The 26,396-nt window shown below is 39.0% G+C and overlaps 2 protein-coding genes across 2 annotated transcripts; one reads left to right on the top strand and one right to left on the bottom strand.

Moving 5' to 3' along the window:
* The first annotated feature begins 1,976 nt into the window (after positions 1 to 1,976).
* LOC104418437 (NADH dehydrogenase [ubiquinone] iron-sulfur protein 4, mitochondrial) lies at positions 1,977 to 6,873 on the top strand. The gene is made up of 5 exons (XM_010029784.3): positions 1,977 to 2,202; positions 2,578 to 2,666; positions 3,478 to 3,607; positions 5,258 to 5,287; positions 6,487 to 6,873. Exons 1-5 carry the CDS (start codon positions 2,038 to 2,040, stop codon positions 6,535 to 6,537), a joined length of 465 nt encoding a protein of 154 aa, XP_010028086.1. The 5' UTR covers positions 1,977 to 2,037; the 3' UTR covers positions 6,538 to 6,873.
* Positions 6,874 to 10,768: 3,895 nt separating this feature from the next.
* LOC104418436 (probable amino-acid acetyltransferase NAGS1, chloroplastic) lies at positions 10,769 to 25,175 on the bottom strand. Its single transcript, XM_010029783.3, has 10 exons — positions 24,520 to 25,175; positions 17,467 to 17,554; positions 16,466 to 16,674; positions 16,192 to 16,343; positions 15,097 to 15,547; positions 14,070 to 14,167; positions 12,577 to 12,688; positions 12,243 to 12,402; positions 11,302 to 11,374; positions 10,769 to 11,151 (listed from the first exon to the last, which is right to left on the bottom strand). Exons 1-10 carry the CDS (start codon positions 24,916 to 24,918, stop codon positions 11,010 to 11,012), a joined length of 1,884 nt encoding a protein of 627 aa, XP_010028085.1. The 5' UTR covers positions 24,919 to 25,175; the 3' UTR covers positions 10,769 to 11,009.
* Positions 25,176 to 26,396: the final 1,221 nt, after the last annotated feature.

Raw genomic sequence — 26,396 nt, 5'->3', positions numbered from 1 at the left:
GTCTACCCAATCCTCTAGAACATCAAGCTATTGAAAAGCACGTACTAAAATTTTGTGAACATACTCTTGCATGTTATAGAGCGAGTTTGTCATTCGTCAATAAAGGCACAAACGCACACGCACGAGTTAGACTTCCAGAAATTAAAAAGGTTTGAGATTGCTTTCTCAGGCGAGCTATTGGCTCAAGCACCGGCGGATTGCGCACAAAATGATTCTCTTTAAGCGCTGAAGCGATGTCTAAGGAGACCGTGTTTAAAATTTATTATTAGTCGCCTTGATGAATCATCTTGTCGGGAGAGCGAATAATTTGTCATCAAACACTAAGGACTTCTGACTGTGTTCGAAATCTCGATCTCTTGACCACAATGATCCGGCCTTCGGGACATGTTAGGCAAGCGACCTCATGTAGGAAAGACAGATCAAATTATATTTACATCGGCACACGTATTATTCGGCTGAACAGTCACGTTTATCTTAGTTGGTCATGACTTGATTATGAATCCATGATTAGAGTCAAACGTGTTTTCATGGGGAGCTGAAGACGCTTGAACCGATTTTATAAAATTGAGTCTCGGGTACAATAGTATCATTTATCATATCTGCTTTTTTTTTTTTTTTTTTTTTTTGGGTAAAATGTAAGAATATTGATCATCTCTGCTTTTTATCCTTAACTGGTACATAAAAAGTTCAACACACGTGTACTCGTTGGTTGCACAACTTAGATGTCGATACTTTACATTTACCTTAAAACCATGCTTTGTTCGCTGTACCAATTCATTTTTAATGTTCATCTATTTCTCTTAAGGTTAATTACAAATAAAAATCTCAATCCAATATCTTATAATACATTTATCCCAAAGTAATTTGTCATCAAATCTTTAGGATTTTGAATAAATTCAAAAGCTTCACCTCTTGACCACAAGGATCCAGCCTTCGGGAAGTGTTAGGAGAGCGACTAGATTGTGATAGAGAGATTCATGTAGGAAAGACATATCAAATTGTATTTACATCGGCACAAGTATTCTCTGGCCACACGGTCATGTTTACTTAAGATGGTTATGACCTAAATGCTGTTTACTTTAGATGGTTATGACCTAAATGCATGACGAGAGTCCAATATGTTTTTATGGGGAATTGAAGACGCTTAAAATTAATGTCATAAAATTTAGTCTTGGGTATAGTAGTATTATTTATCATAGCTCTTTCGTATCCTTAAATGATACATAAAAAGTTCAACACACGTGTACTTATTGTTGCACGGCTAAGATGTCAATACTTCACATTCACCTTAAAACTATACTTTGTTTAGTGCTTATCTATTTCTATTAAAGTTAATACAATTAAAAATCTCAATGTAGTATGTTATTATACATTTATCCCAAAGTAATTTTCGTTTCACGAAACAATCCTTAAATGATACTGCTAATCCAAATCTATTTTCCACGTTAGATTCCAAAATGATCGTAGAGGGTGGATTAATGTCACAAATATTAATTTTGGATTTTTCGTGAGATCAAAATTAATTTGAAGTTGATGTGTCTCACGGTACAAATTTGAGAAGTTTTCATGGATGATGAATTGTAGGAAGCTAGTTTAGCTTGTATATCTATTTTTTACATCAAATCCTAAAATAATCACCTGTATATCTTAAAGTAATTTATCAATAAAAAATATTTTTAGCACAAATGATAATTTGTGTTAAAATGTTTTGGTTAACGATGAAAATGTGTTTTATATAGTTCATTCATTTTTGTAATCAACATGAGCGATCACTTCCAGAACAATAATTTTGGGATTATTAATTTTTCACAAAGCAATTGAGTAAATGACTGAAAAGCAATTGTAGGAAGCTATTTTAACTTTAATGAACGACATCTTCGGGAATTTTCTTTTTTTTCTAATCAGCTTATATATATTCTGTTAAAAAAAAAAAAAAATCAACTTATATATCATTTTCTTTGAAAATAAGGAGACTTTTATTTCTCTGGAAGAACGGAATAAAATACGGACGGGCGAAGAACATCGTCGACATTGAAAATGGCGAGGTCTCTGCAACGCTTCTCGAGCCGAGCTCTCGCGCTCCGTCCGTCGCTGCTGGCGGCGTCGCGGCCTTTCTCCGCCGACGCCGACGCACTGGTGGAAATCAAAGCCGGCGAGATTGGCATGGTCTCCGGTATTCCCGAAGATCACCTTCGGAGGCGGGTACGAACTCCTTTCCCCCAAAATTAGATCTTTGCGTTTAGTGCTTTTCGCTCTCGCTGCAAGTATTAGGGTTATTATCGGTTGCAATACGATCGAATCTGGTTCTTCGGGATATTATCGATTTTATGTACCTGCAAGTTGCTGCTTTGTGGAGCGTCTCCACGTCGGATTTTGGGGAACCAGAGTCGCAGTTCGGTTTGGGGTTTTCGGGGTTTCTTGTTGTGCTTCGGTTTTCATGATTTTTTACCAGTAGTGGGTTGTATAGGTATTGCGAAGATGGGGATTTGTGGCATTGAAAGCCATCACATTGGAGTTATAGCCGTCTCTTCTCTTTCCAGTTTCCCTTTCCTTGATATTCCCCGACTTCTGTTGCAGGTTGTGATATATTCACCTGCAAGAACCGCGACTCAGCAAGGATCAGGGAAAGTGGGGAGGTGGAAAATTAACTTTTTGTCAACACAAAAGTATGTAGTGCAATCTGGTTGGTCTCTTCAGTTTGGAAAATCTTGGGCTATTTTATGTTGTGCATCTGAATTGGGTTTAACTTTAGTGCTTCCATACGGTGGGTATGCGGCTACTTCCCAATCTTTGGATCACTGCAAACATAGCTCATCTTTCCTCTGTCGAACATCCTGTGCTTCAGCTTATTACTCACATCTACACATGAAGGTGTCCTGTTAATTTAATCAATCATGAGTAAACATGTGATGCTTCAGTAACCGTTGAACTTTAAAATTTCTATTATTTGTTTTTGGTATTATGAGTGTATATTCCTCTCTCCCTGTATAATGTCCTCGAGACACAAAATATGAATGCATGTATCTCTCTTCAAATTAGGTACCTAGAAGTTCATCACGTCCAATCAATTTGCATTTTCATAAAAGTTTTTGGTTAGATTTTTGATTGGTTGCTGCTTTACAATCTACTCACATTTTCACATATATATAAATATTTTTTTATGTAATCATGAAAACTTTTGATTTCTCCTTATGAAATTACAAATTGCAATTAATAATGATGATAACTAGAACTCTCACCAACTAATTTGTGATGATGTTCTAATGTTTATAGGCTTAAATTTGGAGATTGAGGCCGAACCACTTTGAATCTCCTAGGCGATTTTCTATCCCAACTCTTCCTTATACTTGATTTCTTGTTAATTATCTTTTGGAACCCAATTCACCCTTCTTGTGTTGTGACCATTATCCAAGCCAACTACTAAATACTCATCTCTTGAGTATGCTATCTTAGTTTTTAATTGGGATACGTCTGCAGGTGGGAAAATCCATTGATGGGTTGGACATCCACTGGGGACCCATATGCCAATGTTGGTGATGCTGGATTTGGTTTCGATAGTGAAGAAGCTGCAAGGTCATTTGCTGAGAGACATGGTTGGGAGTACGTGGTATGTGTAGAACACTGAATTTGTCTTTACTCTCTTGTATCCCTGTTCTGCAGATGCTTTCGGTCACATGTTTGCTTGGTTTACTGGTAATCCCCTCAAGAGAGTTGAGTGTGCATTCATCCTTATGCTCAAGTATACATATAGACTGGATTGGTTTGGGTTTGTGCATGTTCTTGTGCATCCCTTTTATGGCTAAAATAAGTTTTCCTACAGATGTCTAAGCATGTAATGAGGATAACGGCTTACTTTTTATGCATTTCTCCTCAATTAGGATTTTGGGTCATGCACATCATTGCTGGCTTAGTACGAACCTTTGTGCAGCTGTATGGTCACTCCATTGTTACCTGAAAGTCATTGGCCGGCTGTATATTAGATTCTTCTCCAACCTTGAAATGGCATGACCCTTCTGCATTCTGGATGTCTTTTTTTTTTGCCTCCTATTGTTGGAAGCCTGAACGAGGGGGAAAGTAGAATGAGACTCTGTTTCCTTCTCCCTTATCTGAGTACAACCTTGTATATACGTTGTTAGTTTTGTGCATGCTGGTTTTCATTTACCATATCAAGTTCATGATCATCAGGGGCCAAGTACTTGCATTTTGCGTCGAGTGGACTTCTCCAGTTTAACGTTGACTTGGCTAAAGCATCTATGATTCATGCTTGTGAGAATCATTGCTTTGCCCGAGATTTTCTAGGTATTAAATTTGGGGTATTTATAGGGACTTATGCTTGTAGACTAATGGAGTTAAATGATCTTGAAATTTCATGTTACAGTTGTAAGACAACTGTGACTGACAGTCATTTTTTAGCTGCATATCATTTGAATATTATCTGGAACTATAAGGGCCTTTATATTTATTTTTTGGTGCTTGGGCATTTTCCAGGCTTTGAAAGATTAGGAGAAATCTTGTAACTTTTGCCAACTTGGCCTTATCAACACTTTTCCAAATTGAAATTTTGAGAAATACTTCTGTCCCATACAAGACAAGGAAGATCTTGTTCCAATTTTAGTTGCAATAGCTTGTTTCTACGTACTTACTTCTCGTGCGGTCTTTTAGTTCTTAATTTCAGATTGCAAGAGATTTAGTCATGAATGTTTTAAACATATTAGTATATATGTGTACACAGGTCCAAATGAACTTGAGCTTGTGTTCCAAAATGAAACGTGAAAATGGCAAGTTGGATGAATAGCCAATTGGTCACTGATGAAAGCTTTGTTTGTTTATTTATTTAAAGTATACAGACAGATAAGTTGAAAAGGCTTTCTTTTATAAACGTTAGGTATCTTCAGGGCTGGATGAGTTGGTTGGGTCAAAGGGGAGGGTTCTTTCTATTGATAGGATTAGGAGTACAATACCAACCCAGGTGGAAATCACTTGGATGCTCCACATCCCAATTTGTATTGGCAAACATCATACAAGATAGAATGGGAGAAAATTAATCTGTCCATTTCCTTGTTCCTGCTGATTATTTAAATGGATATGGACACCATATTCACCTAAGTGTGCTTCAACTTGTTGATGTGCTACCTTTGCAAATTATTAAGACGACTTGCTATATCAACTCTCTTGTCTTAAAGTTTATGTATCATCCATGATCTCAGTTGTTATCTCCAAAAAGCCACAATTGACCATGCATATATTATTTCTGCAGGTTAAGAAGCCTCACACCCCTTTATTGAAGGTATGAGTTCTTCCTTCATGTGTGCTGTCTGCTGTTTGCTTGGCCATGTCACATCATGTCATTCTACGGGAGTTGCATGTGTGAGAGCCTGCATAACACAATGTTAATCTGGTGGGAAAAGATGTGGTTCTGGCTGTACATATTGTTCTGGTCTTTTTCTTATTAACAAAGACTGATGGTACCATGTCATGTTGCTTGGTAGTATTTTTCAGGCTATTGATTGTACTAGTGGTCTTGATAGCTTTCAGGGATCTAATACTCCATTGCATTAGGGCGAGACTTTTACAGACATTCTTTTAGAAAAGCTCATGTACTCTCTGGAGTCCAGAACTTTGAACAGTAGGTTTTAGTTACCTTTTTCTTTCCTTCTCATTTGTTCTCTTCAACGTGCATCATCAGGACCTTGGGCAGTCTTTATGACTTTTTTTTTCGGCCTTTCCTCATTGTCATTCTTCTACCTTTTAATTTATCTTTTGATTTTGGGGATTTTTTAATTAATTTGCTTTAAAGGGGGCAATCCTACCCCCTGTACGATGGAGGCCATTAACAATGATGATGATGATCATAGCTGTCAATCACATCTGACTGATCTTGAAAGAAATGACTGGAAAAAACACAATGTCGTATTAATAGAGAATTCTGAAAATATTTTCTTTTTACTGTTGTAAATATAAATATTTATCTCTGTGAAAATCAAAACATTTGTGCAATCACTTTCTAAGATGTCCTTAGTTGCCAATTAAAAGATATAGCTGTCCAGCACTATAAAGAGAAGTGGCGGCAAGTAGGCTTACGGCAGATTGCAGAACTGATAGCTATGTGATCGGCTTCCTGTAGTGCAGTATTTCCTCTTCCCTTATGGTACATAGCTCATTTTCTAGGGTGTCATCTGGCTAAGCGCATGAGACATGGACTTGGTTCCGTGAAAATTGTTTAGATCAATTTTCGTAATCCTCATTTAGCTTCCTTAGTGTTTTGCAAAGGTGTGGATGGCAACCATGTTAGGCCTCTGATGGCAGATTGCACTGAAGAAGAGATTGGATTGTGTGTTTTCCATTCATGATGGATAACGAGAATAAATCTGTATGCATTTGATAGAGCAATAAAAGAAGAAAATAAAAACACAGTGACCTATTTTTCCCTGGCCTAGGAAATTTCTGCTGCTGGTTTTCAATAATTTCTTTTCTTGGTAACTGCAGCCAAAGGCTTATGCTGACAACTTCAAGTGGAAGGGCCCGGCGCCAAACTGAGGAAACATTGATCTTTCAGTTTGCCCCTACTTTGGTTCATATTGAAGAGAGGTTCCATCACAAGCTGTCATCTTCTTTGTTGTGTCTGGGACATTGTCCAGACTTCAAACTCCATTGTTCTTTGTCGTGTACCGGATGTACTGTTGCTCCATGATGATAGCTCAGTGGTTATAATAATTGGCTAGAGAATGGTTCTTTTTTGCCTTCCTACTATCTCAATGATGAGATTATGTTTTTGTTCACAAATTTAATTTTCTGGCTTTGCTGTGAATTTGGAGTGGACTTTTCACGAGATCACAGTATTAACAAATGGGAAAAGAGGGCACATTTTATGTCTTTTGGGACCTTGTTAATGGAACCGCGGTTAATTTATTTGAATAGCCTGAGTAGCTTAGATTTGTGACACCAGTTAATTAAAATTGCGTATAGATCTCTTGCATTTTCACCTGTTTAACTCTGCCTCCTATATTCTTAGACTCGCTTTGCCTCTTAGAACAAATTTGCATGAGCAGGACTAATTGAAACTTCATTTAGAAAAGGTACCCGTGAAACTTTAAGCTCAGATCACTCACAGAGCTTGATTCTAAACCCTAACCTCTCCCTGCCAGCACCTGCTACTGCGAGAATCCGTTCCTAGTGCCACCAACGTTGCCGGAGTAGTCGCAAAATCGCCATCGCCTCCTTGCTCCTCTCCCGTTTCTATCTCTTGATTGAGGTCCGTGACACAAATGTCCAGACTGGGGTTGCTTGTCTTCAATTTGGATCATATGGCAGGTTCCAATCATTGCTAAACTCCGATCTGCCTACAGTGGTTAACGGCCTCCCCAATTTTGGCAACAGTCTGTAGAAAGGAGAAAGAGAGATAGAGTGATAGGTTTCGGGTGGTCAAGGCAGACGGTTGGTGGCTTCGTCATTGCCGTAGTTTGGGACGAGATTTGGGGAAGAGATTGCTCATACTTACTAGATAATAGATGATTTCTACCCTGTAAAAGAAGATAGACCAAAACTCAGGATATCTAAATTTAAGCGAAGTATTCAAACTTCATACTAGAGAAAATTTAGTTGTTTCGAGGATTACGTTTTTTATAATGTCATGTACAATATTCCCATTGGCATGTTTTAATATATTTTGATTGAATATTTTACTTTGGTGAATTTGTCCATCGTTTTACTTTTTCAATGACTTACATAAGTCAACATTGTTCGAGATCTCACCCTAGTAAATCTCTGCCTCTGTCACTGAATGAAGTGGACATCTTATGGAATCTTCCATCATGTCAGCGTCAACTTGTTAGTTATCAAATCCAAGTAATTGTCAGAATTTGCCTGTGAATTCAACTGAATCCTACCGTCTGAAGCCTCGTCACCCAGTACCCATTTATCGCGAGCCACAATATCCAAAAGCGACTTTAAAACTGATAGGTTGACCTTGTGTCGACCATATAAAAAGAGGGTATCCATCATATTTCTCTCTCTCTCTCTCTACTTCAATTCTATTTGCCTATTTTTCTCATTTTTAATGCAGCTTTATTTTTTTCTGTTAATATTATTACTTTAATTTCTTTGAAAAATTAAAAATGTAAGCACACGATAGAATACACTAGTACCTCATTTAGACCTTACCATAAGGATCCCACAATTGTTACAAAATATAGATGAGCATGGTTTTAGGATAGAACTTGGAAATGAAGAATCGGAACGTCCAGTTCCAAGTTTCAAAAATATGTGAGGTAGGGTTCATGTTCCAAAAGTTGGTGAATCTATTTTGACGGATAGATTCCGAATTCTAGTTTGCTAGAACCTAAAATCTAAAACAAGTTTTTGTATTTTTATTTATTTATGTTTTCATGTTATCCTACGTATTTTATGTTATTCAATGATAAGTGTATAATTTGAAATCACTAGTTTGAGTCTTCATTTTATGAGTGAGACTTCTACTTTGTTAATATCTCATATTCTTTGCGTGTCTAAATATAAGTTAAGGTCGGTAGATTGTAACAGTAAATGATGGTCGTTAAATGTGATGATTCATTGATGATGTTCAATTGATAATACAAGTGAAACTTGGATAGAACTTCTAATTGACTCAACAACAAATAGGGGATTAGTTTTAGCCGGTAGATTTCAAGTTTCACATAGAACCTATATCGCTCATCCTTACAACAAAATATTCGATTTAAGCCATGATTACTTAGGGCTGTTTGGCAACGTGCCAAACAGTGCGGATTCTCGATTTTTTGTTCCCAGAATCGCTTTGGGACGAGAATCGCGTTTGGTAAATTTTTTTTTTGTTCCCGGGAACGATTTTGGACAAGATTTGAGAATAAAAAAATTTGATTCTACATCCGAGAATCAGAAAAAGAATCAAAACATAAAACCCTTGGTTACCATCCGCCATCGCCCGGCGCCGTCCGCCACCGCTGCCGCCACCCGCCGGTCGCCGGTTCGCCGCTGGTCGCCGGTCCGCGAGGTCGCCGGAGGCTCGCCGAGGCCGGGCGAGGTCCGGCGAGCTCGCCGGGAGGCAAGCCCGGGGCCACGGCGAGGCCGGGCCTCGCCAGACTGGGGAGGCCGAGCCTCGCCGGTGGCCGGGCCGCCTCGCCCGGCCTCGCGAGGCCGGCTTGGCCACCGGCGCGGGGCCGGGCGAGCCTCGCCGTGGCCAAGCGAGCCTCCTTAGGCGAGGCTCGGCGGGGCTGGGCGAGCCTCGCTCAGCTGCCGGCGAGGCTCGGCCGACGAAGGCCGACCTCGCCGAGGGTCGGCGACGCTCCGATGAGCGTCGCCGGCCCTCGTCGGCGGTCGTCCGTCCTGACGGCCAAATGAAATGAAGAAGAAGAAGAAGAAGAAGAAGAAGAAGAAGAATAGAAAAAAAGGGAAAAAAAAGAAAAAAAAAAAGAAAAAAAAGAAAAAGAGGAAAAAGAAAAGAAAAAGTAAAAAAGTAAAGAAATTATTTAAAATTTATTTAAAAATCAAAAGAAATTAATTTGGAACAGAATCAATTAATACGGTACCAAACGCAATTCTATTCCGTAATCAAAAATTTTAAACAGTTACAAACGCGCTTTTTTACTCGGAATCGGTTAACAGGGAGAATCAAAATAATCATTTCTAGTCAAAATCGGCCCGTGAACGTAATCATTGCCAAACGCCCTTAGTGACCAAAAAAAAAAAGGAGCCCTAACCACTTGTTTCACTAGTAGGCATACGAGCTCGTACCATCAAAAGTTAGGAAGCTTGCTCATATAAGGGTAGCGGATGTCCAAGACATAAATTGACCCAAGGTTCATTAATATCTGGACCTATTAAATAGGTGGATCGGGTTGAAAAAGATTTAACCAAATTGACCAATTTAATTCATTTTGACCAATTTTTATTTAATGCAAATCCAATGACATATACCCGATTTGACTCATATCTGATTTATATTGCTAAAAAATTTCATATTTTACTCAATATGAGAAAACTCAACTAGAATGAGGTGAGAGTGCAGAATGAGCGAGTGCAAGATCGAGTAATAGTAAGAGAGTAAAAAAGAATTATATAGGTGAATTGGGTCTAAATAAGTCATGAAACCATTTAACACCCATATTATCTTGGGTTTTATCATTCTAAGTTCATTTATCAACAAAAATAATAATTTAAATTCATTTATGACTCGTTTACTAAATATAACTAACATATATAACTGTTCAACCCATCAAATATGGCTTAAAGAATGGATCAGACTCGTTTTGACAGCCATAGCTCAAATTTTGCAATCTCATGAAGTGCATTTTAACTTATCCACCAATGAGCCACAATGCACAACGGTGACATGGTCACATAGTCAATGTAGCCCCAATATTAACAAGGTTGAACAATCTTAAGCATAATCCCACTAAAAATTACGAAAGCTTGCTTGAAGTAGATCTAATTGATAATAGATTTGCATTCAGCTTTCCTGTTTAAGCTGAAATGGACCAGCTTCCTGTATCGTTCTATGTTTTAACATATAATTGTATGCGGTTGAATCGGATCAGTTCGATGAGTTTGCTAAGTACTGGAATATATTTAAAAGGCAATAATCACTTACGAATTCTTCAATATCTTTTCTGTTTTTACCTTTCCAGTAATTCAAATTACTATTCCAATGCAAATGAACTTCGTCAAGAGAAAACGTGGTGGATAAATTGCTTTCATCATAGTGCTGAATGCACAAGTTAACCACTAGTAGTGATCAGCAGACCCGAATTCAAAGTGAAATTATAATGAATAAAATTTAATTAATTAACGATTAAGTTGTGCAATTGCTAATTACATTTACTGCCTAATAAGCTCCATTACAAGTGGAGAAAAATAGCTACGGGAGGATATAAGGACTCCGGTTTTGCCTCAGCTAAAACATTTTGCTAATGGGGGAAACACAGCGATTTGAAAGGCTACATACCGGCTGAGCATCTTCATCCTATTACTACAGTAGACCTCCAGCAAGACAATATTCATTTAAGAACTGTAATTCCGCTCGTGTTGGGCGACAGCTTCTTCATGTAGTACTTAGAGTTGCGAGACAGATTGATCCTTTTCCTTCTCTTTTCCGGTATCTGATCAATGGAGCATTGCGAGAAGCCACGCCTCACAAACCTACGCATTGACAAGGACAAGCAGTTGCAATTAAATGAATAGTCAAAGCGCACATTGGCTGGCAACTGTGGTTGACCAATGTGCACAAGTGTTTCCGCTGCAAGAGGTAAACATATTCATGTTTATGAGAACCAGGATTAGGACATATACCAATCTGCAGTACGGGTTGTGAGCAAGAAAAGCCTCTCCAACCCAAGAGAGGATGCTTTCTTTTCAATATAATCTGCAAATGACGAACCATAATCAGTTGATGCAGCAATAAATTAAATGGAGCAACAAAGAATCACCAAAAAACTAGTAGCACTTTATTTTTATGCAATTGAATTTCAATAATGAAGTTGAACACAATCAGCTTTTTCTACAGGCAAAAGAAAGGGCAATAACGCTGTCTTAAGTCTATTTTTGCTGGACATCAGATGTAATAGCAAGATGCAAAAATATATCATTGTAAGCCATATATGCCAGACTTCATAAAATAGAAAATAGAAAGGATTTCAAAGTCTCAAACTTCAGCATAAGTGGGGATATTCAGAAGGTTACATGCATTTTTAAGAGAAAAAAACCTGTAAATGACAAATTTCTTCCCACGTATCAATTTTATACTAGTAATGGTTGTTTGTACCTTTCATCCTTGAGAATGAGGGTAAGGATTGAAATACAGCAACCCCAGTTATGTAATCTTGGTATATGGAAACATGTGTAGTATCTAATCTTGGTATTCACATTAGTCCATCCTGATGTTTGGAACTTTGGCTTCAAAATGGATTTATTCTCATGTTCTGCACTTGCTTTGCCGATTGCAAAAATTAATATTCCAGATTGCTCCATTTTATTATTGCTAACTCAAAATTATTCTTTCTGTAGATAAATTAATAACTAAATACTGAACTTAAAAGGAGCAGATCCCAAAAGGACACTCTTATTCGGAAGGCATCTCATTGCAAGTTCAACCCAATAGATTGCATTCTTAGATCGAGATTCTTAAGTTATTAACACCCAGGGCATGTAACTAAAATCAACTTGCAGATCACAATCAAAGATATGGAACAACAAATAATGCTGGAGCCATATGGTCAGAAGCAACTTCTTACCAAGTAATTTATCTCCCTGTCCTTGTCCACGGCAGTCAGGAGAAACTGCAATTGCGGCAACCTCCCCACACTTCTCTTCAAAGAAAGGGAAAAGAGCAGCGCAAGCTATGATCTGACCCTCTCTCTCTACCACAATGAATGAATCCAATGCTTCAAGTAGCTATCCAAAATGTAAAGGCCAGAAGGATATACTGTCAACTTCAGATAGTAAAGTAAATAACTTAAAAGATTTATTCTCTTCAAAAAAAGCATGTAGTGAAAAATCTCAACAGAGAGCATGGAGGAAAATTGCAAGATTCAGCGACCAGAAGCCCAAAAAGGGAGGAGGCATAACCTCTTGATCAGTCCTCCTAACCAATGTGCCAGAGTCTTCCAGAGGTTTTATTATCTGTCTTATTCCAGAAAGATCTGTTTCCCTTGCCATTCTGGTACCCTCATACAGATCACTGGAAAATAGATTAACAAAAATTAGCAACAAATGAGATGGCGTCAAGTATAAATCATGTTCCTTGCAATGGTACAAGAAAATGTGTGATTTTCTATTTCAGCAGAATTAGGGAAGCATTCAATTACATTGATTACAGCCACATCGATCTATCATCCCAATGGTATCCGTTAAAAGGCTATAAAGGGATACACTCTCATGTAACAAGATAGTAAAGGAGGAATGAAGAATGTGTGACAGTAGAACACCTAAACATTCACAAAATAACTTTTGATGATCAAACAGATGCCAATTGAGTAATTTCACTACTGTCACAATCAGGATCTACAAACAAGGGATGCCCAGGGCAAAAAGTCAAGTCAATAACTCAAGTCAATAACTCAGTAGCATGGATGATCATGTGCTCAGAGGCCAACCATTATGCATCACTAACTTATTGATGGTACAACCTAAGCCCTTGCCCTAGTAAGGCTGAGGACAAGGGGATTTTAACCTTCACCTACTGCTGGTGGAATAAAAAGCATGACCCCAGAAAATTAAATATGCAGGTATGAAGAGTATGAGCATAGTTCCATCGTAGCGCCATGACAAGCAGAAGTAAAACACTGCTTCAACCTATTGAACAGCATATATACATCAACTATTGGGACAGTAATTTCACACCTACCTTCTGCTGTTGTGTTTTTAGACATGGCACTTTGTATACTCCAAAAACTTAACGTTAGCAAAGAAAAAGAGTTCAACAAAAGCTAGCATGGATGGGGGGGAGCGACAATGGGGAAGAGACACTTTTACCTTCCTTGCCATCAGTGAGAGCACCTTTTACATAACAAAGAGAAAAGCTAAATCCCACTACAGACATGTTCAACTTTGAGATTACAAAAACACCAATCACAGAGAACTGTTGTAGAGATTTGTTTTGATGTTTTTGAGAACACCAGTAATGATATCCAGTTTCCTCACTGGTACTTGAAGTCTGGGGATCCAAAAGATCCCATAGTTTCTTTCCCAAGGCAAGGAAGAAAACAAGGAGAAAGAAGATTGGCAGAATTACTTCAGTGTAGAATTGTATTATTTTCACCTCTCGGCTCTTTTTTAAACAACAATGGAAGTTTTCCTCATTCACTGTTGCACTTACATCTTTCAAGTCATTGCATAACCTAAATCACACGCCATTTGAAAAGTTCAATGGTTAACCATTCTATAAAGCAGCCTCACCCATCTCTTGATCAGAATTTTAGAAAACTATGACATGTCAAGATTTCACAGAGCCGATATATTTTGTAGTAAATTCTCTCCTCACAAAGCTACTATTAAACTGATAAGTGGCAAAATTCTGGAGCTCACTGAAACAAAGAACTATTGAAGGAGAGAATCCATACCTAGCCACCATAGTACCAATTCCATCTCTCTGAAAGAGTTCCAGCAGCAAAGCTCCATCTAAGGTGCCATCCACCAAATGAACCCTCTGAACTCCACGCTGATTGAAAAGTGGGAAATAGAATCAATAGCAACAATGAGGAAATTATTGATACAGTGCTTATATTTTTTCAAACATTAGCATAAGCATGCAGGAAGAAGCAGTTCCAGGACCTGGCGGTTTGAAGATTAATCACTGAGACAAGTGCTGAAAGTGCACTGGTCTGATAATATCAAATAAGTTCTACTGCATTATGTTAACAGAAATGGACAATATATGTGGCAGCAGCAAATGATGGTTAAGTTGCACACTACCCGACAAGATGACCTTTGTCTTGTTCCTCCATCTGAACTATAATTTCTGATGATAGTATAATGCATTCTATAATAGATCAAAGATTCAATTTCTCCTGAGTTCATAGGCATTTACCAAGAGATTATAATGGATTCAGTGTTTGCAATTTAAGTAACAAAACAAACAGAAAAGAAAATCGCATGGTATAACATACAGTGTTCGGCAGAATATGGTGGATACTTGAGCAGCCATTCAGCAACCACTAATTTGTTCTGTTAGTCTTCACACGATTCTCCAGGAAAAACTGAATGGAAACCAAATGAACTGCAAAATGCCTAGACACAAACTTACGATGACAAAATTTATTGGTCTTCATGATTCACAAGTTCAAAGATTCCTGCATTACTACTCTTTTTTCTGCAGAACTAGTCTACAGCTCCTTCACCCAATATACATTGGGTCAAAGTGAGTCCCACTCCAAGGTTGCAAGCCCCAGTTGACAACTTAACTGAGCTCACATAAAAAGTGATCAAAACCTGCCAACAGAAGCTGTGGTGGGACATGTCCCAAACATGATAATGTCATGCATGGCACCAACGTGATAGAACTGTGCCACAAATATATGATGGGACATGTCCAAACATGATTTTCTAGTTACAACAGTTAATTACTAGATAGAAAAAGTAAGAAGTTACCCTGCAAACCAAAGCAGCAACAACCAACTCTGCCAGGTAATCGAACCGACTTTGACGTTCCAAACCTCCAATAGCAAAACCTTGTTCACCTTCCCAAAGTCCATTTCCGTTGTCAAAACCAACACCATTTTGAAAGGTAGCATTCCCTTTCTCAAGGAAACCCTTTCCATTATGTGAAGGAGTGAAACTACTTCCATTATACGGAGGAGCTGCTCCATTGCAGTTCTTGCCTCCAAGACAGGTGCCAAATGCATCACCTTGACTGACAGCTTCCACATAGTTAGCTGCTGTTTCACTTTGCTTAGCTCGTTTTCTGATCAACGTGTCTGCTTCATCAAGGGTTAAAAATCTGATAAGGCGTCCATTTTCATCGAGGATTTGACCATCTATGATACAGATAAGTTTTTCTGCACCAATAGCTAGAGCACAAGCTGTAGCGACTTCATAAGTGCTGCATAGATTTAACAGGAGTTCATCAAATGACATTAAAAAATAAAGCTATTAGAGATATGGACCACATATTAAGCACCTTATACATTAGTCTCCTTGTTTGTGAGAGTCAGGGAGATCCTATGTCTAAAGCATCATTCTTGAGATATTACAATGAATGTTCAGTCAGTATATGCATAAAACATTCAGCACGCACACACAATCTGTAGAAAGCTCCCTTAGCTTTGCTACACCGAGAAACAGGAAGAAGATAAGGACATGACCCAACTTTCCCCATAAGTTGCTAATCAGTTTAAAAATTAGTTCTACATGTTTTCTTTCAACAAGTTGACTAAATGCTTGAATCTATCAAATTAACATTTCCATTCTCCAAATCATCCCTGCAATAACTGTTTAATCAGTTTATCAACTTTACAGAGGAAGAAACACATGGGTGTTGGAGACACCCAAAGCTGTGAAGTCTCATCTGTAGTAGGCCATAAATAAAATCTAAACAGAACAAATTCGAATAGAAAGTTACGTCCACAACAGTACATCTTAAACATCACCTTCATTTTGAAGACAACTGAAAGGGTACGGCAAGATGATCGCATAAGCAAAACAAGCTTTTAAGATGGGATAGGCATCAAAATCAATAATCCATACTTGCAATTCAGAACTTCTCCAGAGCTGGAATAGCCCAGGTTGCTTAATACAACTATACATCCACCATCAAGCCTCTCACGAATGCGAGAAACATCCACTTTCTTTACTTCACCCGTTGCCCCAAAATCAACACCTTCAATAACTCCTCTTCGCTACAAATAAAATAATCAACATTACTATAGCTGCCAAAGCAGAATAATGACAGGAGAAATGTGAACTGTTTGTTCAACTAATTTGAGATATCGACCAAGAGAGTATGCATGTAAACCATTACCTTGGCTGCAAGAAAATTACCACTTGCGACACTTACACCAACTTCATGCAAACGGCTACTATCCCCATGACGGTGCATACCAGAAATTGGGGGTCCAGGAGATAGTTTAGCCTCTATCATTAAACGAGTACCTCCAGCTGCTTCCATAGCTGCTTCCAGAGCTTTAGTGTCTGTTATTCTGTATCTTCCAACATATTTAGGCTCATGTCCTACGAAGACATGCTCAGTATCAGCAATTAAAGGTCCATTGTTGAAAATTGATTTTATAGAAACAAAAGCAGGCCACACAAACAAGACCTAGCCACTTCTAAAATTGAGATCCAACCTGTGCAACAGGAATAAAAACAAATGCTCAGTTGCATCTCATGCAAACATTAGTAGAACATATTCTTTCTTTGCCCTTTTTTTGGATAAATAAAAGTAAGTCAGCTACAAGGCATGAAGGGTGTTCAAACCCCTTTACAAAAAAAGGGCTCAATTTCATAATAAAGCATTTGTACTATCAACCAACAAATTTACATCCACATGCATATGTTTCCACTATACTCAAAGTGTAAAACTTTGGCTGATTTTCGGAACAAACAATACAGATGAGGATATGTTTAAAGTTGATATTCCTGCACATGCATTTCAATATAGGGTGGCTGAATGAACCACCTTAAAGAGAGCATCATAATCTCAGGCAGGCACTAATCACTTCACAAGCATGTGATGCACAATCAAGGGGGAAAAGATTACAGATACCACCCCAGATACTGTCAGTATAAGTTTTGGTTGACAGGGAAGTTTTCAGTGTGCAAGCCATAGTTGTGGACACGTAACGCCATTCTGATTATGTATCAGCTATGTCTGATACAGTTGATATTGCTAGACACAATAGCATGTACCATGCTTCTAATATAGTCAACAGAAAGGAAATCACACTGCAGCATACCAAGCGCATAAAAGGATGAATTTTGAAGGAGAATTTTGAAGACTCACAGCACACACATTTCACTAACCTCTTTCCTTCAGGAGTTTATCAATCTGCACGTGTGTCCCTGGAACAAGAACAAACCTAATCCCCAAGCCATGAAGGAGCGCAATATCCTGCACAAAGAATTGTATGTAGTTGTAATTACCAAAAGCCAACAATCAAGCACCCAAACCCCATAGAGATATTATGCAATATGCATCCAAATTCAGCAGGTAAAATCGTGCAACCGCAGTTTTATTGTGATTCCAAGAAAATTAATCCATCGAAGCCTGAGAACGCGAATTTAATCACTTGGAGCATTCCACAACAGAACGGGTCCGCGCTTTTGTTCTTCCTTACAGCATTTTTTCTTTTTTTGGGTAAAATTCTTCCTTACAGCATTAACATGCAGCCAAACCAAAAATCAGAAACGAAACAGAAGAAGCGAGGAAAAACCGACGCGTGCCTTGAGAACCGGATCCAAGTGCCGACTAGCGACAATTCCGCCGGAGACGACGACGACGAAAGTGCCGCCCCTATGAGCTCTGAAATATGGCCACGCCTCGTGAAACCAGCGCACGAACTGCTCGTTCTTCTCCGAGCCGCCGCCGCCGCCGCCGCCCCTCGTCGCCCCCGCTCTCCTCCGGATCGCCGAAGGCGTGGCGCCTGAACCCGAGGCCCCTCGCGGCCTTAACCCCGAGCGCCCCGTCCTCCGCCGCCGCCAGAGGCGAGGGGGGGCTCGAGAGCCGTGCCTTCGCCGTGGGATCGACGCGGCCGCGCGAGGAGGAGGAGGAGGAGGAGGAGGGGAGGTTGCCGCGATTGGAACGCGAACAGAGGAGCCTGTTGTGCGGAGGGATTACGCGGAAAGAAGAGGAACAGGCCATAATCAGGAGCACTTGAAGCTGCCAAGGGATCTTCACTGAAGATTCTTCAGGCACGTTGGAGAAGGAGGCGTAAGAGGGAGGGAGGGAGAGAGAGAATTGAGTAGTACTCCTTCGGAGTACGTGGCGGCGCGAATGGGCTGAAGAGGAAAACTAGGGGCTGTTTGGCAACGTGCCAAACAGATGGCAAAAAGTGCCGGATTCTAATTTTTTATTTTCGAGATCGGAATAAAATCGCGTTTGGTAAAATTTTATTTTCGAAGAAAAATTTATTCTCAAGAACAAATTTAGAGTAGAATTAAGAATAAAAAAAGAGTTCATTCTACCATCCCATGTGGTGGCCACATTGGCTCAAGCTTTCTCTTTCTCACAAAATGGGAGAAGTTCGAATCCCAGCGTGGTTGCTAGTGGTCTTAAGTGTGGTGTCATGATGGTAGATTCTGCGCTAACACCGTTTTGAGTTTACATCGTTGACTGCTGGCTGTACGGTGATTTTCAGGTCACCAAAAAAAAAAAAAAAATTGATTATTGTTCCAGGAACAAATTTAAAAATCAAAACCAACTTTTCTTCTTCTTCCCTTTCGCCACCCCGCAACTATCGTCCACCACCGGCGAGGAGCCCCGACGAGGCTCGCGTAGCCATCGGCGAGGCTCGACCGACGAGGGCCGTGACGCTCCGGTGAGGTCGTCGGCCCTCGTCTAACCGGTCGCCGGTCCAAAGAACTACCACAAGAAGAAGAAGAAGAAGAAGAAGAAGAAGAAGAAGAATAGGAGAAAATGAAAAAAAAATGTAAAAATTTTATTTTAAAAATTAAAAAAAAAAAATTGATTTGAAACGTAATCAATGAACATGGTATCAAACGCAATTCTATTCCAGAATCAGAAATTTTGGACAATTACCAAGCGACTTAAAATGTTTAGAATATGTTCTTAGGAATAGAATAAAAAAGAATCATTTTTATCAGAATCTATTCCCGAAAACAGAATCGTTATCAAACGCGGCCCTAGCCACATTAATTGACCCAACCAAAATATGAGAAGAAGGGCGGCTGCATTTTGTTAACGGGAAAATCCCACCCAAAACTCAAAAATTAAGTCTAGTGCAATCTTAATATTTCCAAAACCCTTTTCTTTTTTCTTTTTTTCTTTTTGGTGACCGAGGATCCGCCGGAGCCTATCCTTGTCGGCTTATGCCGATTTGGGGTCTCACGGGCCTTCGAGGTGGAGGCCCAATAGCGATTATTCCTTGAGGGAAATTGACCCAGCAACCCACTGCTAGAGCCCCGCTTTAGTCGCTGACCTCCTTCGCTGGAGGAAAGATCTCAACCAACTACACTGCCCACGGATGAGTCTTTTTTATTATTATTATTATGTCTTCGTAATTCTAAAATGATACTAATGATCCAAAAATATCTCCACATGTGGTCATTTGAATGCTATTATCCACGCAAGTCGCCCATTTTGATTTTTTAGTGGTCACCTTGAACAGAACTATGATGAAATGTAATTATTGATCACTGGATACAAGTCTGTGTACTTGAGACATGAAAAATTGTTTGGACATTAGTGTTAGATTAAGCAAAGTTTAGACTTTTTGGTGCTATGTCCTAAGCTCGATCAAATTCAAGTCAATTTCACTTACCTACCATTGTCCATGCAAGCTGTCGCATGAGATTTTTAATGGCCATCTTGGAGGGAAATATGACAGAAGATATGTTTGGGTATTCATAAATTTGAGAGTTTTAATTACACAAAAAAATGTTTCATATATTGGTACTACAGTGAGCGTAATTTAATTTACTAGAAGTAATTTCCCTTTATTTACCTATTGTAGAAAAAATGATATATGAAATAACTTTTTTCATGAAATGGGTTTGATTAGCAATACACAATGACTCCTTTTCTTTTGGAAAAATGCATTGCAAATCCTAAAACTTATTATGAAAGTGTAATTGAATTCTAAATTTTACAAAATAGTGTAATCAAATATTAAAATTTGTCAAATTGGTGCAATCAAATTCTTACGTTAACTCTGTCTAATTTGGCTAACAAAAAATATCGATGTTACTTTCTTTCTTTTTTTAATTATTTTCTCTCTCATGCATAGTGCCAACATGGCTAAGACAATGTCATTTGGTCCAAACATAATTTTTTAAATCTAAATATTATTTAAATTAAATTAAAAATATATTAAAAAAAGAAAAAGTGAATAAGGCAAAGCAGGGATCCTTGTCACTGTTGCTGCCACGCCGCCCACCATCATTGGAAAGGGTTGGTGATGGTGGGCATTGGCAGGTGACTCTTTGTGACCACTAGTGAGTGCCTATATGCTCTTGACTCAAGTTAGTGCAATCAAGTTTTAAAGTTTATAAGTATTTTCTTGTTTGTCAAGTTAGACAAAATTAATTAAAAACTTGATTGAATCAATTTCACAAGTTTTAGGACTTGATCGCACATTTTGAAAATTGTAAGACTCAATTATACTTTCGCGACAAGTTTTAAAAATTTTATTGTGTTTTTTTTTTTAGAAATTATTTGTACTTTCGTAATAAATTTTAAGGTAAAAGAAAGAATAGTCGCAAGGTGACTTTAACACATAGAAAGAAAACCAAAAGTTGTCATGGTGTACAAGTAGAGCCGGATAGGCCCAAAAATTTACGAATAACGAGTTAAAAATCAAGACCACAATTACTGTAGCTTTATATACAGGGAACTTTTTTTTACAGCATTCCTCCTCTGCCTTTATTTTTTTTTTTAATTTCTATAGTTTTAAAAAAGCAGTGTGATTTATATTTGATATCCCCCATTTGTATGTATGTCTCAATCCTCCGTGTTATCGGAGAAATTAATAAAGCTGGTTTTCTATTTAATCATTTTAGAGAGTGTTGGAGCAAAATGCTCTTAACATTAATCTTGAATAAAATGTGTTGAAATTGGGTTTCTTCTAAACCTACTAAAATCTAGAGGTTGGCATCGGTGAAGGTTTGACTCTAGATCGGTCCAACTTAGTCGATCTTGATTCATTTCCTAACTAGGTCGATTCTTGGTCTTGAGACCTCTAAACCTATATAGGGCCCGTTTGGTTTGGCTTTGAGCAAATGTTTTTTGGCAAATGCAAATATCTTTACTCCAAAGGGGTTTTCGGGAATGCTTGAATGTTTGACAAATTAGGCATTTGAAAGTGGCTTTGGTGTAAATACCGTTTGATAAACCCAACATTTGCAAAGGGATTTTATTATTTTATTAAAAAATAAAAATAAAATCTGATGAAACTCCATCGCTGATCAACGACGGCCAACCACTGGCGACCAGATCTGGCTGCCTGAGGTCGCATGACCTCAAGCGACACCGCCTAGGCCTCACCGACAACTAGATATGGGCTTGCGACCTGGCAGGTGTCGCCTAGGTCACCTGAGGTCGTGCAACCCAGGCGACGCCTGCCTAGGTTGTGCGGACCCAAATCTAGCCGCCGGCAAGGCCCAGACGACATCGCTTGAGGTCGCACGACCTCAAGTAGCCTCGCTGGCGGCCAAATCTAGGTTCCCTAGACCTCGGGCATCGCTCGCCGCCGATCCGGATCCGGCACCTAGCAATTGGGGTATGGAGAAGATGCTCGGTAAAAAAAAAAAAAAGTCAACAAATGAATAGTAGAGGTGGAGTTGCATCTCAAAATGTTGAAAGTCCAAAGCAAGTCCCCACCCGCTTTTTTTAGCATTTCAAAGGGGAGCATTTGGTCAAGGGAGTTGCAAATATTAAACCAAACACCTAAATTTTTTCCCAAGAGACCCAAAGCCCTTTGGGAAAGTTGAACCAAACGGGACCATGATGTAGGCTGGTCCTCAATCTTGGGAGTTTACTCAGACCAACTCTATCTATATTATATATTATATATTATATAAATATATATTAGATATATTATTTATTATGTATCTTATATATTATATTTTATACTTTTGTATGTTCTAAAACATAACGCATCCTTCTCCGTTCTCTTTTTTTCTTTCTCAGGTAGTTCAGTTGGCCTTGTAAATTAAAAAGTTGAATGTAGAATTAGAAAGAAACCCAACACTAATTTAAACAAATATATATAGAAACCCTCTTTGCTCGCCTCACTCGCCTCTCGCGTCTCGCTCGTTGCTTGCCTCTCTTCGCTTGCCTTGCTCGTCTTTCCACTTATCTCTATTCACTCACCTTTAGCATCTCCTTGCTTGCTTTACAAGCACAACTGAGTTAGTGAAATTGCTTACATCTCTTGGCCCACCTTACAAACGCAGCTTGTCACTTCTTTGCCCTTGCCCACGAACATAACTCAGCTGGTGAGTTCTTAGTTTGTACTTGATTTTAGAGCTTCAAGCTTGGGTAAGTTCTCGATTTGTGTCAGATTTTTATTTTTCAACTTCACGATTTGCACTTGATCTGAGAGCTTCAAGCTCACGTGACTTCTCGATTTGTGCTGGGTATCTAATATTTGCATAAGTTGAAGCGGTCATTTAAGAATAAACAAGATGCGAAGTTGTTTAATTCATGATTTATATTAAATATTTTGAATTTCTTATGGTTTTATTATATTTCACGAGTTCGCTTTTACTAGTATTCATAATTTGGTTACTCAACGTCACGTTGTTAATAGATATGTAATTTGAAATGGTATTTTTGTCCTTTCAGAGAATATTGAAATGAAACAAAAAAATAGTTTGTTAGTCTCAAGTTGACCTTGCAATTGAACTGAATTCATAGGGTTGGTTTAGTTCTCGGTCTCAAACTCAATGGGATTGATTTTCGATCAAAAAAATTGGAGACTATTACTGTGTGGTTGGTTCCCGAATTAGGTGCTGGACCGGCCCAATCCGAACTAGTCCAGATCATGCTCAGCCCTACTAATATCCATCATTAAATGATCTTTGGTTTATTAGACTCATGAAATTTTTTTTTGTAACCTCTACTTGTCACTACTCTCCACCGCTTGCCCACCGGGGCCCGCCCTCCCTCGCCTCGCCTCGCCTCGCTTTCTACCGTGCTTTTTTCCTCTGTCCATCTCCCCCATCATAGACCACCTCAGTCCAGGTTGTGCCCCATGGCGGGGCCAACCTAGAATTGACCATGGACGACCTTGATTGAGGTGGTCCGTTATGGCCAGCCCATGCGGCTCACGACCTCCACCTTCAACTGGGCTCTTGCGTCGCACGAGGTTGTCCATGGCCGTCCTGCACATATCCTTTGCAAGTGTAGAAAGAGAGAGAGAGAGCACGAGAGAGGGATGTCGACGATCGGATGTAGAGGCAGGACAGCATTGACAGTGGTGGGAGATACGTTGGTTGAAGGTGGAGGGGCGACGGTCGGCGACTGCCGATGGTCGTGGTGGGTTTTGGTTCTTTTCGCCCCGGGGGGGTTGGCGGCTAGGGTTTATGGTTGGGAGGATTTTGGGGTTTGCGGGGTAATGGGGAGATTAGTAGGGGTAGTTTGGTCTTTTTATTAAATTTTTTAGTCAATAAAAAAAAATATGTGTTTCTGAACATGGAGGGGGGGCACGTGCAACATGTGTACTATGTAAATGTTCATCATTTAATATATAGATTTGGTAAATTAATTAAAGTGCACCTACTGTATCTATAATATACAAATGCACGCGTTAGAAAAATCTATGAAATCGGCACTTATTTCCCTAAGGTCACCAAAATATCACCCTGTGGACATGATAAACTTAGAAAACTAATTTACTTGTGGTCAAATGCATTTTTCTCATTGGAAAATCTAAAATTATTATACAAAGTGTAATAGGACATGTCTGCAAAAGAGTGATCACTTGTAAATTATAAACTACATAAAACTTATAACTTACTTGCTGTCAATAATTCTTCACTGATATATTAAGTTATTCTAGGCTTTGTTTATTTATGATAATATTTTTTTAAAGCTCTGAAAATTTACTAAATGCCAAACAGCAGTTGTCCTCATATTGATCACAAAGGCATATACCTTTTTTTTGGTCGTAACAAAGGCATATACTTGAGAGCAACAAGGAATTCCAATCTCTTGCGATAAAATTATATAAAGAAAAAGAAAATTTAATAATGGAGGATTAAAATCATTTTGTTTTAATTTCTAAATATTTCTTTCTGTGTAACTTTGATCATCATTTAGAACAATCATTTTACTCATCCGTTGGAAATGGTCTTCGAAGATGTTGCTTTTGAGAGAGGCGGCAGATGAGAACTGACCTTGAGGATGGAGTCCAAGCAAGGCCCGGCGACGATCTCGCCGGAGAGGACGACGATGAAGGTCCTCCCTCTGTGGGCGTGAATGTAAGGCTGCGCCTCCCGGATGTCGTCCACGAACCCCCTCTGTTCCTCCGTAGTTCTTCTATATCTGTACCAATTGCCCCCGCTGTCGTCCCGCCGGCACCCACACTGTGCCGCCGCCGCCGCCGCCCCCTTCTTCCTCCCCCCAACTCTCAGCCCAACCCCACCGGGGATCTTCAACAGCCTCGCTTTCCCTCCAGATAATTCGCCGCCCGAGCGGTGGTGAGTCTGTTGGCAGCTCCGCCTCCGATTGGCCGGACAGTGCTCTTCGTGGTGGCTGCGCGTGCAAATCCACGGTCTCGAATTGGAAGTGGCCATGGTCTCTCTACATCGAGAGAGAGAGAGAGAGAGAGAGAGAGAGGGTCGTCAAATGATTCTAGAGAGAGAAAATGAAGCGGGCATGCCCAAAATGGCGAGAGAAGCTTTTTGTAACGCGGCCACACGAAGGAGAGTAAGACTATAAGAGAGGGAGATGGCCAGGCTTTGATGACATAGAGGGAGATAGACCAGATGACGACGACAGGAGGAAAGATGGATGGATTAACTCGTGGGAGACTCTTATGTCTGCATTTTAGACGGATTGAGGCCTGTTTGGTTCAGCATGTAGAAGGGGCTTTGGGGCTCTAAAGGGGATTAGGCAAAAGCGAAGGTGTTTTGTTCAATTTTTTTAGCACTTTGGGGAGATGCAATTGCATTTGCAAGAGGGTTGAAAAGCCTTTGGAGGAATGGAGGGGTAGAGGTTCATTGGAAAGTTGCATTTTCGGAGCAATATTGAATTATCCTACCTATGAATGTGACTAGCATCCATGGATAGAACATCTCACCATATCTTGTCAGAATAGATAAAAACAATGGAAACATTGATAATGAGTTGCCGAAAGTGATGACATCGGGGGAAATGTCTCTCCAACGGTCTATCATTAAAAAAGAAAATAGCATTTATAAATGTAAATTTTACAAAATGGCTTTTGACAGTCCATAGTTTTATCAAACAACTTGGCAGAAAGCATGGATTGGAGTCGGGAGTTTGGGCCTTCTTTGGGGAAAGACGCACCCTCTTGGAGGAATTATTTGGAACTTAATTAAGTAAACTAAACATGACAGTAAACACTTTTCAAGATATTATAAAAGTTTATTTCATCTAATAAATTTTAAAAATTTCAAAGCACATTTAATAAGATTTAATAAGCATCTAAGGGAACATGTTAAATAATTAAATATTAAATTAAGCCTTTATGTTAAAGTTTAAGTTTTTTAAAATAGTCGACAATGATTTTATATAATTTCATAATATATTTTAACATTTCTCTTTTCTTAATGTCCTGAAAATATAATATGATTTATTAATTATATAAATAAAATTCATCATACTGATGGTGTGATTCTCATGGTGGAATCCATTAGGTTAATGGTTAAGATGATATTAGTCTAAATTGTTAACAGATCATGCAATAACTTCTTGAAAGTCACTTCAACTTATGGGGATCAACAATCAAAAGTCTGCCCACAAATAAAAAGAAATTTGTTGGCACCCTTAAAAAGCAAATTATGATGTCAAAGAGTTATGGTTAATGCGAATTGATGCCATCAAATGAACACAAACAATGGTTTTGAGTATGATATAACTTTGGGCAATTATTGATGAGAAAGTGCTAAACCCTTGAGGGAATAAGAAATTCCTTATATTGGGCCGTAGTAATAAAGCAGAATCATCGACTATACGAAGTCACGTTGGCTATGAGGATCGACTAATTAATAAAACATGTTGGTGTCAACAAGAGTAAACAATATATTGG

The sequence above is a fragment of the Eucalyptus grandis genome, chromosome 9, assembly GCF_016545825.1.
Source record: "Eucalyptus grandis isolate ANBG69807.140 chromosome 9, ASM1654582v1, whole genome shotgun sequence".
Lineage (NCBI taxonomy): Eukaryota > Viridiplantae > Streptophyta > Magnoliopsida > Myrtales > Myrtaceae > Eucalyptus > Eucalyptus grandis.
This window is presented reverse-complemented; position numbering and strand designations above follow the sequence as displayed.